We start from the raw sequence: 17,651 nt of genomic DNA, 5'->3' as shown, positions 1-17,651 counted from the left end.
TGTCAGATTGAGTTTCAGTTTTTTCTCAGAAGTTTCACCCTCGCCCTTTTCTATTCCATTAACTGCCTCTTTGTACTTCAGCTCCACTTCTCATCTCAGGGCTTCAGAATGTGTTACAAGTCCTAGCATATTAAAACAAACCTATTTTGGAAGTAGATAAGTACCGTATAGGCATCACACAAGTCCAGACACAGTGATTAAATACCAGCAAGTCAGTCTCACAATAGATTAGCGGCAGTGCCAGAAACAGGATCCAGAATGCCCAACTCTTTCCTCTCAGCTTCCCTTTAAGTCAAGACAAAAGGCTTTGAAATAAGAAAGGGGCTAAAACATGCCAGACATCAAGCATCATGATTATCTGGTTTACATGAGCAGGTTGAGCAAAGGCCCCTCCTATGAGATGCTCATAGTGCTCAGCACAGTGTGCTCTAAAGCAGAATGCTTAGTACTGAGACATGCTGTTGGATGCTGCACGTATGGAAACGGTAAGTCAATTAAGATATCCCATTTAATTAAGTGCAACTGATTTCTTTTGAGAGACGTAGCCAGAAATCCTGTCTTTAATCCTGTACAAAATTAGTATCTAACCACTGTTAACAATTTTGGTACTGCACAGTATGAGATATACTAAACATGCCATTGGCAGCTCTAAGCTGACCTGCAGCAGTATCTTAAATGTAATTGCTGGGAGTTTGGAAGAAGTTTCAGGATTTTACATCTAGATATAGCCACCCTTTAGAATTTAATTTCTAAGAAAAGTATATAGAAAACCAGCAAGAGCCCAGCAGGACTGGGGAATTCCTGTCACTGCTTGTTCACACAGCCTCGCTTTGCACACTGCAGAACTGCATGTTGCCTGGTAGCATCCCCTGAAACTTGATAAGCACATCCTCAGAGACAGAAAGGGTGATAAAACACCTAATTAGACAGAGACAAAAACATATTTGTTTGAACATAAATACATAACAGTCATCAACTGTCAATGCTTCTTTGATAAAGTGCCTCATCTTTCTCTCTCAGCCTCTAAGGGTTTTCCCAAGCCCTCAGAGAGCCTCAAATACTTTGTTATTCTGGGAAGACACCAAATCTTGAATTTTGTTACGTCTGCATTTCCAGCTTGATCCACAATCCACAAGTAAGTTATCCAATGGTCATGCACAGGATTGAAAACGAGCTCAAATCTGAAGACAACACTACTGAAATTTGTCAGTAATGCACATACAGCAATCTGTAATAAATAACAAGGAACTAAACTTTCTAAAAAAAAAAAAAAAAAAACGTGCCTGGGGCTTCTATTACTGCTTCCAACCTCAGTCCCCAGACTAAGGCAACTGTCACTAAGGCAATTCTTCCTAGCAAACTGGGAACTAAACAGAGAAATAGGGAGATTAACGTGCACAGAAAAAAAGCTGTTTGATTTAAACACCCTCTAAAGCAGAAGTACCCAACGGAGAGTTATTACAGGACCAGCACCTCAAAACCACTACCATGTACAGGAAAAACTGTTAGATAAAATATTCAAGGAATTTTGAAACAGATGCTCTAGAAACAAACTTGAGGACATAAGGCTTCCTCCACGCATTCCACAACCTCCAGCTACAATTAACTTCTCCATATCTCAGATACTGTCAGAAAATATAGGACCCAATCTCTTCATAATTATAAAAGTGAACTGGATTGACTATAGAATGAAATCTATCTTACTGAGGCTTATTCAGGATTTTCCACCTGCTCCCACTGAGAGTGATTAAAATGGGTTTTTAGAGCTGTCAACACAGATGCTGACAAAATGTTGCCTCCTACAACAGCGGCAAAGCAGGAGCAAAACTGCTGCGTATTTGATCAATCTTTCTTCATTTCCAGTAGAAGCCAGCAGACGAGAGTATCATCAATCAGTTTTATTTCCAGGTCATCTTTACTTCACACTTGTGTCTTGAAAGCAAGTCAAAATTCACCTGCAACTTCAACACCATCAAGTTATGCCTGAGAAATACGTGGTGTTTTTCATATGCAGATGCAAGAAGCTGTGTTATAACATAATGAAAATTTAAAGCTCAGGAAATAGTTCAGTACAGAAAAGCCTTCCTCACTACAGCAGGGGTATAGAACAATCCAGGAATGTATTTCTGGACTCCTGGAAGGAGTCCAGTGTTGCAAACAGTGGGTGGAGAAAAGGAACGGGGGAAAAGGAGGTTATTAGGTCACCTAATCCGAGCCCCAGTGAACACTGCTAAGCTTCACTCTTCTTAACGCATCTTTTCTGGCACAGAATCTTATCACCTGCACAATTTAATTTTTTACTTCTGCTCAAACAAGTAACAGAGGTTTTTTTTATTATTTAGTTAATTATCGGAGAGTCCATTATCCAGGAATATTGGCAAATCAGTGACATATTACCTATAATTTTCCCTTTTGTTAGGGACATCTGGGATGTTTGAGCTCCCTTCAAATGTTTTGATCAGCTCTATCATTTGTTGCCTGGCCTTGTTTCTATTTCCTGGAAGAAGCTGAGTGTGGGGAGGCTGAAGAGCCCTTAAGGATAATCTGGCTAAAGATAACATCACTCTGCAGGCGTAACTTTTGTCCTGGAAGCTATTAAAGGCATGTTACCTCAAAGGGCCACCTGGGATGAGGCACACCCAGGAAATGGCTAGGAGGAAAAGGAGAGAGTGGCCACACTCTATGCTAAAATCACCTTGGCTTTGGCTCTGACTTTTCCCCCTTTCTAATGTGAAATACATTCTTTGTACCGTGAAATTCTTTAGATATTAATGTCTAAGAGTTGATCATCCAAAAGTAAGCCAAACAGCAACCACTTTTATGTTAAGAAAGACAGCTGCTTTCTCTACCACATAAGACTTCAGAGAGCTTATTTATTCATCATGGCAGCCATCTCTCACCATTTATTCCTAGCAGCCCTCTGGAATCCTTCATCTCAGCAGCAGGCATCAGGCATGGTGGTTCCCAATGTGCACATTAACACAACAGTGAACCAAGGACATTTCCATCTAACAGCACTTGAGGAACCTATCAATACAAATCATGTCTAGTTTGTTGTTGGTTTTTTTTAATTTATTTATTTATTTATTTATTTTTTAAATCTGCTCTTCCAATCCCAGCTTGGATCCAGGAAAACGTTTTCATCATTAAAGAACAAATAACAAGGAACTAGAAATTTCATCATATATAATGAAAACGTTTGGAATATCAACTGTTTTCAGTTTCCCATTCAAACTGGGATCAGTTTCAAAAGATAGCTTCCAAATGGATATCTTCTTTCATCTACTGAGCTAACCACTCTCTCTTCTGTAGCAATTTATTGCGGATTTTCATAATTACCGGATCTCAGGATATATTTAGATAATAACCACATTCGCATTTAATTATTTTTTTTTTCCTCCTAGAAGATGAAGTGCTGCAAATGGAACAGACTCAAATCTGAAGCCTGTGGTTATAAGAAAATATACTGGGGAATACTTGTCCTACGTAAAAGTTCTATACTCTCCAGAAAACATCAGCATCTGTTCTCTCATTTCTTAGCGTCTGCATTTATCCCACATACTTTTGCTTAACTTGCAAAGCAACAGAATGTTCCAAGCAATTCAGAGCTTCATACCTTACTGTGAGTTTTTTTGAACCTAAGAAAATTCTTTTATATAGGTATATCTAGGATGGATTCTATCAACATCTAGGATGGATTCCAAAAGACATATATCTGATTAAAATAGCTTACATATCAATTCTGGTGCTTTAAATCATCGAGTTACCAAAGTCTGAAAGCATCTAAAACATCTCTTGGGTAGAAGAAGGCCTATTTTTGAACACTACTACCCCCAGGGCAATTAGATAAACTTCTGTAACAGCATATAGGACAGTTATGAAATTTTCCAAAGAAAGAAAACACAGTCTTCTGGGATGACAGCAACACGAGAAATGTCAGACTAAACATACATTTTTGAGACGAGATGTAAGTAACTAAACAAAGCACCCAAGTGCTGTCTCATCCTTAAAGAGCATCTGCCCTGTTTTCTTTGGAAAGCCTAAGCTAAGCTCTACATCCCCATGATCAGCTCAGCAACTGCTACTCCACCTCCTTCCATAAATATACTTCACAGAAGCAGGAGAATGGGTTCATTGTTGACTCAGTAATATCCATTCCGTCTCTTCAAATATTTTCCATTTGGTTTTTGTTGCTGTTTTGGGTTGTTTGCTTGGTTTTTGTTTGTTTGGGGTTTTAATTTTCTTTTCCTCCCCTTGTTTTCCTTTTGTATTTGAAGATACAATATGAAGTGCATATCCTAGTATTTCATGCTGCCGCCTATAAGCAGATGGTCAAATCATTACTGAATGGCTTTAATTGGTGCAGACATGAGCACATATTAATTCATACTATTTTCAAAGTATCTCATGCATTCTCACCGTTGTTACAGAAATTAGAGGAAAAGATCTACATTACATTCTGCCTTATGAGATGAAGCAACTAAGTCTAAAAAATGAAAACTTGTACACAACCTGCTTTCTACACTACCCTAGTGGTGCGTGCCACAAAGGAAATGGTCTATGCCAATGTTTCTCTTGACAAAACTGCTACCAAAATGATGAAGCAAGCTCTGTTTTTGGATGCATGGTGAAAAATACCTTAATATTCCTTAAAGCTTAACTCTAGCAATGAAGTTCCCAAACTCCTGCAAAGGCTAACTAGTTCACCTATTATGGAACTAACCAGTTTGTCAAGGGAATGAAACATCCACATTTCCCACAGACTTCTGTGCATATGTTAATGGATCAGTACCTCAAATATATTAAAGTCATTTACACACCCACTTACAATAGATTGTTTTAAAACTTGTCCTTAATACAGAACCAGTTATACTGTGAAGTTGAATTCTCTGTTTTCAACTTTATAAATAAATAGAAGTAATTTAGCATCCACATAAGATTTTCTGTGGATTATTTATTGGGCGACTGAAAGTGAGGACGGAATTACAAAGTACATATGCCTACTCATTTACCTTATCTGTAAGACAAGAGATCCTTTTAAATCTATTTAACAACTGCTACAAGTCCTAAATAATGCTAAAGACTCTCAAAAGTGATGGATGTAAGTTAGGGACTGTGTAAGTCAGGATCCTAGAATAGCATATTCTGAAAAATAGACATTTTCTCTTTACAGGACTACAGGCAAAGAAGCATTTACACTCACAGCAAGAGCATGGCTCAGCCCAAACCTACTTTTCTTCCTCATTTTCAAGCCATTTAATCTGCACAACAAAGGTTAAAAATAATCATACTTGATATAGTGTGTTACTTGGGGCTTTACTTACAGATTTTCCTCTAGAGTAAATAATTTTCAGGTAAGTATAGGTTGAAATGCAAGGGAGGAGGAAGGGTGGTGGTGAAGAGAAAAATGCCTGAAAGATGTTAATTTTGTTTCACAAACAAAACTAGGGTGTCTTTAACACAAAGTGACTTTTGAGTTGGTGCTTTTGTCCAAAGAAGAAAACCTTAGTTGTAGCAGAATTGGCATTTCATGCGTAGTTCTACAATCTACTGTTTAAACGTAACTATGCAGGCCAAATCAACCCATATGTTTCACAGTTAGATGCTCAAAGGATAACTGACTTTCCATGCTCTCAGTTGCTAGTGGTGCAGTAGGAAGCATGAGAAGACATAAGACAGAATTATTCTCTAACGCAGACTCATCCGGTTTACCTTTGAGAACTGGAAAGCTCAGAACTATGATACAGCTCCACATGTTGGCCATGGGGATAACATAACAAAACAGTCTATCAGTGGTTTTGAGGAATGAAGGTCATTTCCTCGTGCCACTGTCCTGAGAGGAGAGAGCCATCCAGATGGAACATAAGACACTGGATTTGGCTACAAGGCTCCACGCTTCCTCATTTCATGCCTTTCCATCGCTTCTAATGTCCCAGAAACACAGCTGCTGCTGCGCAAACAAGAGGAAACAAATCCTGCCAAAAAGCTTACCTGTCACACCAGATGCAAAGGCTATGCCTCCCTGTTCCTCAGTGTTGGCTTACACTCGCTCACGCTCTTCATCTCCCTCCTCTCCCCTCACAGATGTATTTCACTGCCCTGTTTACAGAGAACTTTGGCCTGCAACAAGGTACACTCCCAAATCAACAAAAATCCATGAAGCCGCAACACTGACAGCATCTCTACAGCAAAACAGTAGAACATTCAATATGGGGGTCCTTAACAGCTTTTCTACAGAAATATGTAATGCTGTCTGGGCAGTGTATGCCCTGCATGTTGAGCACACCACAATATGGCAGAAAAAAAAAAAAAGAAAAAAAAAAAAAACACATTTAATTTAGCCTGTGTCTGCCAGAGCTTAACTGCCCTTGTAAGTCTCTGTAGTACTCTGCAGTTACACGTGCCATGCAGCTCCCCAAAACGTCTTTGGAAGACTATTCAAGCTTGCTAGATCTATTCATTTCACTCTCCCCCAAAAACTTATCCCCCACAGCATTCCTAACCTGGAGCTAATGGAAGGAGGAGGGAGGTGACAAAGAAAAACTCAGAAACCTGAAGGTTGTTTGGAATTTATTCCCTTGAACATTTCACACAATTGAACAAATAATGTCTTGATTTCACAGCAACAAGAAAACCAAGTATTACATAATTTAAGGAGACACACACCCAAAACAAAAACAGGTTAAAAACAACTGCATAAATAAAAATCTTCAACGAAGCTATACAACGGAGACATGAAGCCTTTCTGAGCACTAATTGTCTCACTTGAATATCAACTATCCCTACTTTATACAAACTCCTTCCATTTCTCTGAGGGAAACTTAATCTCCTCAGAATGGTTATTTCTTAGATTCTACTTTTCAAAACAAAACAAACAAACAAAAAAAAAGCCCAAAAAACGAACCCACAGATGTTATAATTCTGTAATTAAAAAAAAAAAATCCAACACCTTTACACAGCGTTCTTTTTCTAAGTTTAATGAAACTCTTAAAAGTGCCCAGAAAAATTCATATCACCCTTCAGAAATTACACATACAAGCAATAAACAAATATTTCAGTGGAACAAGTCTACAGGTCTGAAAGCTAGAGAGAAAGGTGGAAGAGGGAGGTCTTTTACTCCCAAGAAAAAGTGTTCTTAGCAGGATCCAGCCATGAGCACAAACCAACATCGCTGCTATTTTGTAAACCCTTTCTCGGTCCCCAGATCATTTTCTTGGGTTTTTCAGTGAAGCTCTATTCGGTCAGCTGCTTCTCAACCCCTTAGAACAAATAAACCACCAATTCACGTCTTTGCTTTTCCAAATTTTCTGGGCTTCAAATTCTCTTTTCATTTACACCAAAGTCACCCAAATCCTGATAAGAACACCAACAAGGAACATGATGGACTGGGAACAGTCAAGCACATCCCCAGGAGAGTTTCCTGGCTTGCTACTGAACAATGATTCACTGGGCACTGAACCTTGGTCCTAATCATGCAACCCACACACTCTCCTCAGCTTCCAAAAATACAGGGGTCTGATTCTTAAGTTTACATTTTAAATATTCCAGCTCAGAAAAATAAATCTGGCATTAGATCTCTCTGGAGCCGTATGAGGCCCTGTGAAAGGGTTCGTTACCATGTGCCCTGTCCTGCAGAACACAACTCCACCGTGCCTCCAAACAGAAAACTTCAAGGCACGGTAGAAGAGGAACTACCTTTCGTCTCAGTTTGGTGGTGCATCTTGAAACATGATTTTTTTAAATTATTTTATTTTATTATTTCATGGAGCAGAGGAGGAAGGGAAGGTGTATGGATGTGTCTGTAAATGCAGTTTAGCGGTTTCAAATGAAGGCACCACAAACTGAGCAGTATGCCACAGAATTAGCTTACTGTATTGTTGGTAATGCAGTGTTTATGACACATCAAATTAAAACAAGTATGAAAAACAAATCTGAATAATAACAAAAAGGAGTGGCCGAGCGGAAGCCTTTGTGAAGATATGTTCATATGCACAAGTAAACCGTTTTGCTTTGAGATGAAATATTTTCAGCAGGCACATTCAATGTATGTAGAACTGTAAAGGGACAACATCAATGAACAAGAAGCCAGTTTATATACAGAAATGCATACAAAAATGATTTGTACTTCTTCAGGCATAGAAATATGTGCAAATAATACTGTATGCATTCATAAAGATTTGTGTAAACTCAATGGACAGCCATGATCCTTTTGAAAATGGGGCTCAGATAATTTACTTGAAAGGGCATAGCATTCAGAGGAAGCAGCCACCACTTTCTAGATTACCTGGTCACCAAAAGAGCCCTCTCATATAAGTGTCCACTTTTGCTTATTAAACGCAACACATTACATGTTTAAGAGTCTACCATAAATGGTTTGCTCATAACATTGCTCCCTGAAAATGTTTAAGGCACATCCATAAGAGGATTTTTAACCTTTCATATTGCACCCATCTCATATATAGGATATACTTTTGTGACTGTAAAGCAGGAGACCTAACACCTCTACTTCGTATTGAAATTTTCAGGTTTGTATACTACTTATAGTGAGTTTCTTACATTTTTTTGCAGCTCAAGTAACTACTGCAAAGATCTCATGACTTGCATTTTATTGCTGAGAGTTTTCGAAGTAAGAGTTTCCCTAGCAGGTCTTTTCTTTATGAAATTCCTACTGCTGATAGGGTCAGAAATGTACTGCTGTGAGAACACAAGCCTGGAATAGGAAACACAACAAAACATCTCTACCTAAAGCTGCCCCAAAGAGCATTATGATAAAGCAAAGACTGTTCCAAGTCCATCTGTCAAGAAAGAGCTGAAAGTTTGAAAATGTGTTCTTACAGACCTTTAGAACAAACAGAAAAAAAAAAGCATTTACATTAAAAGCACATTCAAATCATATAAAGTACTGTAAATAATATTCAAAAAAATCCAAGACACGGTGGTTACAGATTATGAAAGGGAGAGACAGTTGAGGAGCAAAGTGTTTTTTTCCCCATGGCAACAGCAGCAATTTTGGCACAAAGGCAAACACAGAAGATAGAAAGAGGCAGACAGAGTACAGAGAAGAATTACAGAATCTAAGACAAAGCATGCCACAGTTGAGCAGAACCAAAAGCAAAGTACCAGCTTTCCCCAGCTTCCCTTCCCAGGAGAGAATGGCATCAACCACTAAAAAGCTTGTTGCCACTTCCCCATCGAAAGGGGCTGATCAGTACTGCAGGAGCCAGTTAGAACTTAACTCCCTGAAAACATCCCTGTGACACTACATAAGACGTCACGTTGGGCTCCCTGGCAAACCAGGCAAACCTTTGTAAGAATGACGTTTCTAGAAGACTGCTAAAAAACTCAACTTGCTTCTCACAAGTTGTACCCTACAACTGCAGTCACTGCAATACAAGGGACAGGCAGCCAGGGACTGACATCTTTAGCAAAGTTAATGCATGCCTGTCAGGTTTAGTACGGCATCACAAGAAAGTGCTTGTTGGGACCAACTGTACCTAAGCTGACCAAAGCTGCTGAACGTCATTTTGAGTTCAAACAGATTTTAATTATTAATCTGGCTACAAAAAGAAGAGCACAGATTTGGTGGTAAAGGAGGTACTGAATGTAGAGGGAAAACCTGGAAAATTTACATTTGTTTGAGATTCTGTGGCAACTAAGAAGCAGGCCTGCCACAATTTGTCGTAATGGTCACTGAACGAGCTAATTCAGGACTGAATTTAACTCAGAGGGTACAAAACTTAAAACCAGGGGGCTTTTGTCTTGTGCACTGCTTAACTGATGTTTTTGCTCTACACCTTCCTTTTGCATTCTAAGCTATCTTGAGAACTCCATCAAAAATTAAACCTACGCATTTCACACTCTTTTTTCACTTAATCGTTTCAGAGGCAAATTGCACTCCTCATCAGCATCTGCCTCACTAGTAAGACTGACTCAGATCTCAAGGTATGAAATCACTACTGCCCAACCTCAGCCGCTGGTTCTTGCCTTAAAAGAGGCCAAAGAGTTTTCAGATATACAACCAGTTCATGGTAAGTCTACTGAATGGGTAAAGTTGGAGCGTGGGAAACTATCTCCAGATCAGAGAGCTTTTTTCTTAAGGTATTCTTGTATATTTCAGTGAAAGCAGAATGCCTATAGTTTCTCACCTAGAGAAGTTAATAAATTACAAGAAAGCATATATGCACATAGTTCAAAGTCAGTAGTTAAATAAAGATGCAATCTTAGAGACTCCCTTTGATTATTCAGAAATAGTATCTTATTCTTCCACTGTATCATGAAGTTTTGCAATTCAAAAGCTGAGGTTTTGTGGGGTTTTTTGTGTGTTTTTTTTTCAAGCCATACAAAACGGTAAACACATTGCAAGTTTCCTGATCTACTGTGCAAGAACTGGAGCTAAAGAGAGGTACTACAGCACATGACCGTTAAACTGACTAATGGAGAACTGGCCTGCCTTAATGACACTGCAGCTTGCTCTTAAAATACATGGCATTTAGCCTCCCCTCCTGCTTCTTAACCCTTGTTAATCCAGTAGTTTTAAAATATACTTACAACTTGCTTCATAAAGAAAATGAGATCTCAGCTATAAATAATATTTTCTAGCAGAAAAGGGGAGACAACAGAACCAGAAGGTAACTCTTCAACCGTTAAAGGTGTTTCAGTCATGCACACACAACAACATGTTACACTGCCTTAAAGATGAACTAGCTTCATCCAGCTGAATATGCCCTAATGATGTACTTTGCAGAGTACAGGAGCCAAAGCTTTAAAGCTCCAAAATATTTAAAAACAATGCTACAGTTAGGCACAGCAAACTGGAGACCTAGATTTCAAGCCTTGCTGTTTGATAAAATGGTGTCTGTTCTACTTTTCTTCTCTAGAAATATTACAGCTCTTGTAACTGTGCCATCGCAGGTGCCAACTATGTCACCAGTACATAAGGAGAGATGGAAATACCTGGCCTAACATTTGTCCTACTTACTGATCACGTAGATGCTGTTTGCTGAAGGCTCATCTAGAAATGCAAATAATTAAATTTGATCTGTTGGAAGGACTAAATCAAGGAAAGGAGACCGACAGCAACAGTGCTGAAAAACTGATATACACAGCTAAACTCTCTTTCTTCCACTTCTCATCACCAATAGCTTCAACCCACAAGACACTTTTCCTATGATATAATCTGTGAATTAACAGCTCCAAGAAATATCTTTTTCACACATCTTAAAAAATATGCTCTATATTAAAAAAATCATAAAACCAAAAACTCTTCACCTTTAGAATAAGCAATTTTAAACCTAGCCTGCAGTACAAAAAAATGCTGTCATTATCCCACCTGCCAATGGCATTCTGGACCTGTCATTTTTCATTACATTTTTTCTCTCCTTCATTCTGCCATATGGAAATTCCACGCCATTAACAGACAAAACAGCGAGTGTAACTACACTTAAAGAGTCAACAGCACACAGTAGGAATGACTTTCTGTGTTCAGTTACCATCTTAGAAATGCTTGTAAGAATATTATGTCAAATATAAGCATGATTTTTATCTGCCTGTATGTTTTTAATGTTTCTTCTCAATTAGCACATTCATTTCTAAATTTTTCCTCTAAGTATGTTCTCCCTCTAAAAGCACCTAATTTCCTGTTTTCATAGCGTTCTAGAACCAATATTAGAACTAAATCTCTTTCTGACATCACCAAGTGAGCATGTAGGGGCTGGGCAAACGAGCATTTGTAGCAGAGTCACTTCTCCCATGTTAGAAGGAATTAGAATTTTAACTTAATAGGCAAAAATACTTCACAGTAAGACACACACATTCACTACCTCGTTCCCAAAGCCATGGCCAGGAGCAGCACAGAATCTGGCAGTAAGGGAAAAGCACCATGACCTGTCAGCACCACGAAATTCAAGAAGTTTAAGGAATCCCATCCCATTAGCTGTCACAGACACCCAGAATTCCAAAGGAGACACAATCCAGAGATAATGGGATCTTCCCATTCAAGTACCAGATTAGTGAACAGAAATTTGGGAGAATGAGAAGCCACTCCCAAATTTCAGGCAAACACAGAAATCCAATTTTAGAATTATTCCAGTGTATCAGAACTTGTAACTTGAGTCAACATTGAAGTACATACAGTACAGACAAAGCCTCTTTATCTGGGTCCACTCAGAGGAGACCCTTAACTGAGGATCTGTGTTTTCCTGGAACTATTTCAGACAGTATCCTTTAAAGAAATGAGAATATCTAGGCCCCCAAAGCCACAATGCAAAATAACATATTGAGAACTTCACATAACACACAAAATTCACACGGCACCCCAATTCACACGAGTTGTACAGCTTATAAAGTTGGGTCACGTTAATTCTCAATGGTCAGCAGACTGGCCACAGAACTCCCCTAAGATCTGCACGAGAACTTCTGACTGGACATAGAGAAAGGGAACCCCAAAAGCCATCAGCTGACACATGAAAAAGGAGTCCAAAGGGTTCTGGGCTACCTGGTGCCCAATGCAGGAAACTGTGCTTTGCAGTCGCTGGCTTGCCACCCTAACTCTGTCAAAGAAGCCGAGAGAGTACTGCACCACCCTGCTAAAGAAGGAAGCGGAGCTACCTGGGGCCCTCTCTGCTGAGGAGGAGATGGAATTTGCCCGTCCACTTCCATCACTTGCCATAGTGTCCTGCAGAGGTCCTTTGGTGTCCTGGAAGAGTGAGGAAGTGAATTAAATCCATACTACAATTGCAAGCACTTAGAAAATACTCTTTTCATATGAGGTTATATGTACTGAACACAACGAACTAGGAAGATATCCCTTCAGCAATTAAGATACCCCTTATTTATTGTATAAAGGCAAGGTCTGAACCAAACACATTCCTTCTCGATAGGCTTAAAACCCCAAAAAACAAGCTAGATATCCAAGAAGGTCAAAGCAGTAGGATCCCTGAAGTCTGCTCATCTGGGATACATAATATGTTTCACTTTTGGTCTTTCCTTTTGGCTGCAAGAATGGCACAAATTTTGAGATGGATCCCTAGCCTTTCCAAAAAGGTGCACAGCTCTAGCTTGTACTAACAAAACTTGACAAGCAAGCAAAAAGATCGCCACCACCACTACCACAGAGGAAAACATCATCTGAGGGGGAAGGTCAGTTTGTAGCATTCAATCTTAACAGAACTTGAATGCAAAGAGACTACCACAGAGCTTGCTCACATTGAGAATGCAAAAATTCTGAAAAGTGAGTTGAGGAGACAAATTAAGTCTAATATGCCCTGGATTATAAAGACAAAAGCAGAGACACCTTTCTGTATTACATAGTAGGTCTTGGGCCTATGTTTAAAACACAAATGCTTCAATTACAATAACATAGGGAAAAGGATACCCTTTCTTTCCATACACTAACTGACAGCAAAAGTGCAGAAAAGACAGTACATCATCTTAATAGCCTACGCAAGCGAGTTAGAAATTCAAGTTTCAGAAGAAATGCAAATAATTTGTTTAATCTTAAGGAAAAGCAAAACCAGCAACATAAGTTATTTAGTCTCTACACGGACTAAATAAGCATGTCAGTATAACAAGAATACAAATCAAAATACTGTTCTGAGTGGATCAGTACATCATTTTATAAAAAGAACCATGAAAAGAGAAGTGATAATTGCAAGCTTTTAATGAAAATTTATAGAACTGTAGGACATTATGACATTACAACGCCATTTGATGCATTCTGAATTTTTCTACCTTCACAAAAAGAAAAGCATATTTACTCCTTCACTGTTAAGAATCAACATGCTAGATGAAAAGAATGAGTTACCTTTCCTGACACTGCTGGCCTCTTCCTTTGAGCATAACCGGAGAGTCGGTAACAGTAGTGGGGCTTACAGTAGAATTTACCTGCAGACAGAACATTAATGATGGTCGACAATGAGAACACACCACCTTAACACAATATAAGTGTCCATCTCACTGCAACTTATTTTCTGTTGTCCCTCCTTCCTCTAGTTTAATCACTATGCACCGAGACAAGCACTATCTGAAGTTTTAACTCCAGCCCTCCTCTCTCCTCTGCCTAACTAGCTTCCCTTTCATTGGGTGCCTGACAGCCACTGAGCATAATATCCTATCAAACACCAAAGCAAAGCTGTGAGGCTTGTGTGGTATCACATGCTAACAATGCGGCAGTGTGTGAGGAACAAAGAAATCATCACATGAAAAGCTGGCAGAAGCACTTTTGGAAAAAGCAAGAATGAATACAAGCAGCAGAGGAAAGAGGGAGAGGAGGGCATTAACTCCCAGAGAACCATCTCCGAAAACAGATCGTAGTTACTTGCAGAAAGGGCGATCGAGCAATGAGTCATTTTCACAAGTAAGACCTGTTGTGACACTGATGTTTTAGTAACACTCCAGAAGTCTAGATGGGTTTTCACCAGCATCTGAACACTATCCTAAAGACAAAGCAGCACTAGCAATACCCCAGTGCAAGTAACAGTAATAGGAGCAAACTGATAGCACGGTTATCTTCCCATGTTCTTTTGCTACCACATCCTGCTAAGTGTATACAGCCCACAGCATACCTTCTAATATCCTGTTCCTACAACCTTCCTAACACATTTCAAATCTATAGTCTGACTTTTGCTGCTTTCCACAGTTTCTCTGAGCTGGTACTAGCACAGTATATTCTAATGATTTGTTTTATGATAGAAAGGTGGCAAATACTATCTGGTGAGAACTGCCTGCTTAAATAAACATTTGTTAACGTGGAGTCTTTCAAATTGTTTCGGGGGAAACATCTGACAAGAGATACAACAGCAAAACCCCTACATACTCAGGCTTTGAACCAGACACTGATTGTAGAACACTACAGGACACTCTCAGTCAGAAGAGCTAGATGAATAGCAACTACATGAATGTATTTTATCTTCTCTTTCAAAACAAATCCAGAATGAAACATGAGCTACATTTTCACAATGATTAGTGACAATAACACACATTTCTATGTGGTCACATTTGGCATATATATATATGAAACTGTTAACCGTGTAACAGTTACTTCAGAATCAATGCTGCAGATGTGCTGAGACTCCAAGCTTTGTGCTTGTTTCACTGTGAGCTGTCTGGCCATAACTGTGTACATAAGCTGGTTGGCAGAAAGAATCGCTAAGTCTGGTGGCAAAAACTGCTTCAGCACATACAACAGACAGAAGGGCTCAGCTTGCTACTGCACATTTAATCAGGTACCCCATGACTTCTGAGTGCACAAAATAACAGCAGTGCTCTACAACTGCCTTGTCCCAGCTTTGATAATTGACCAAGCTGTTGATTTTATACACAGACTTCAAAATTATCACTGGCCCCTTTAAACTTCCAAGTCAAGTGCGCTGTCATTCTGAACAAGTAATAATGGCTTTTCTATTCCTTACTGGGTGCCTGGTTTGATGGTTCTGAGATTCCTCAATTCTTTGTGATCAAGCCCATTACTAAAGGTCGCTATATAATTCATCTTCAATAGAAATATTATGTTGGTACTTTTTGCCCCATAAGCCTAGCTGATGTATCCATGGCCACTGTCAGTATTTTCAAAAATATTCAACCCAGTTACACAGATGTCTATCAATTTCAGAACTTTTCAGTCTGCAGAGAGTATTCTGGAGTTTCATCCTGTAGCACACAGCTTACAATTTTTACTTCATCTTTGACTCAATCAATGTGGAAAAATATCATTTGTAGCACTTTTTCCTGTTATTTTTATTTCTACATCATCATTTCTGGTGTAGAAGCCCCTCCACTTAATATCTCCCTAGTTTTACATAATTTTGTACATATTTTATTATTGATATCAGAGCAAAGATAAATGACAGCTGTGAAAGAAGGTAGAAGTTATACTACTTGATATGCATTAAGCTTTATCTAAGACACCTTACTTCTTCAGAAAATGTGAATTTTCTGCTAACAAGCAACAAATGTAACACTGCCACTCTTTGAAGGATGTTACTCTTCAGAAGTGACATGCAATTTGAAATTATAATTTTCAACATGCTCATCTTCTGGGTGCTAACGAAAGTTTCAGCTGCTGCCACACTGTCTGGTTTCTCAGATCTGTTATACCTAACGCTTCCCTTAATCCTTTGAATGTTGGACTCTGTTAAGAGTCATCAATAAATTTATTAATTTGGTAATCGTATTTCTTGCTCCTCAGTCTATCAGACACAGAAAGAAAAAATTATTACTGAACTTTCAGTAACTAATTCTTTCTCCATATATTTAGCACTGACCTATCCCTACTCAACTTCCATGTCCTATTTTTCCCTCTAAAATATAACTTAGTCTGTAATTATCAACTATCATAGCCCTTGATTATAAACTTCTTCTTTTGTTGTATCTAAAACGTAAAGCCCTATTGCTGTGTTCTCTTAAAAAGTAAAAGCTGATTATGTCTGTCACCAACATGTTACATTCTCTTAAATAAAGCCAAACTAAATTCAAAACTAAACTCATTTAAAACTAAAATGAGTTTCCTCATTTAAATGTAACCGAAGGAACAGTAAAGGATCTAGCCTTAAAAGACAGCTGCCAAACCATTTTAAAGCCCTCAAATACTATTTGTTTCTTTCCATTCCAGCAGCTATTCTCAATTAACTCCTCACAGCTCTCAGCATTACCTGGCCACAGGAAACCCACAGAGCTTTAACAGTTTGAGAGGATATCTCTGGAACTGAAGTTACTCTGTCTCTTAACTCCCCAAATAATTTGTAAGCAAACAGGGAGCCGTGAAATCACTTGACAAACCTCCAGGACAGTTAAGAGAATTCTTACAAAAAGGCAATTTCTCTTACCATCTTCAATATCATAGGCGTAAGATGACAACCGCAGAGTGGTGGCACAGTATTCACACTTGAAGCAACTGCGGTGGAAGAACTTGCCTTCAGCACTCAGCCTTTCCATCACATAGACGCGCTTGCGGCAGAAGTAACAGACATCACTGCCTCCCAGGTTCTGGGGGAACTCCTTTTTGAGCGAGCCCTAGACAGATATAGGCGTGATTAAATTTGTGTGTGTCCATTCTCACCAAGACCGCATGGTCATATTTTTTCTTCATCTTTGCAGGTATGGGAGCGTCTGGATGCTGCTGTTCTTTGACACATGGACGCTGCTGCGCTGTGACACAATTCAGTTTTAGCCAGGAAACCAAAAACTAACCTTGAAGTCCAGTGAAGAAGGTCCTAGGATGTCATGCCTATGTATGTGAGGAGTAAATTAGGCTCTGGATGGAAAAGTGGACACAAGTACTATTAACAATGACCTTGAAATAAATGACTGAGGGAGGCATATGATAGAAAGGCAAAATCATTAAGAGACCCTTCAAACTGCAATCCTTAGACCAAAACCTTACTCCTCTAGTAAACAACAATGTTGAAGTAACCACAGTGGAACAAATACATCTTCACAAATACAACCACCAGTTTGTCAACTGGTTGCAGCTAATCCTTGAGTGCTGCGATTAGATTCAGCAATTTTGCAAGGAAAATGAGGACAAGAGAGAGGGTGGATGGAGAAAGGGAAGTTAAGTCTTTTACAAAGCTACTATGGATCCACCAGCTGTACTAGCAACTCACAATACTTCAGATCTACAGTACATCTAATCACAAACACACATCATCTTCTGC

General features: G+C 39.0%; 1 protein-coding gene across 4 annotated transcripts in view; it reads right to left on the bottom strand.

The window, feature by feature from the left end:
• MICAL3 (microtubule associated monooxygenase, calponin and LIM domain containing 3) overlaps window positions 1-17,651 on the bottom strand; it is a gene marked incomplete at both ends in the record, with an annotated part of 99,530 nt that overhangs the window by 50,830 nt on the left and 31,049 nt on the right. For all 4 annotated transcript variants that reach the window (XM_079537601.1, XM_079537602.1, XM_079537603.1 and 1 more), the window contains 3 exons: window positions 12,607-12,694; window positions 13,802-13,881; window positions 16,821-17,007. In XM_079537601.1, coding sequence (XP_079393727.1) covers window positions 12,607-12,694; window positions 13,802-13,881; window positions 16,821-17,007 — 355 coding nt within the window. The remainder of the gene's footprint in view (window positions 1-12,606; window positions 12,695-13,801; window positions 13,882-16,820; window positions 17,008-17,651) is intronic.

This window comes from Tetrao urogallus (genome assembly GCF_951394365.1).
Source record: "Tetrao urogallus genome assembly, chromosome: 1".
In the NCBI taxonomy this organism is placed as follows: Eukaryota; Metazoa; Chordata; class Aves; order Galliformes; family Phasianidae; genus Tetrao; species Tetrao urogallus.
This window is presented reverse-complemented; position numbering and strand designations above follow the sequence as displayed.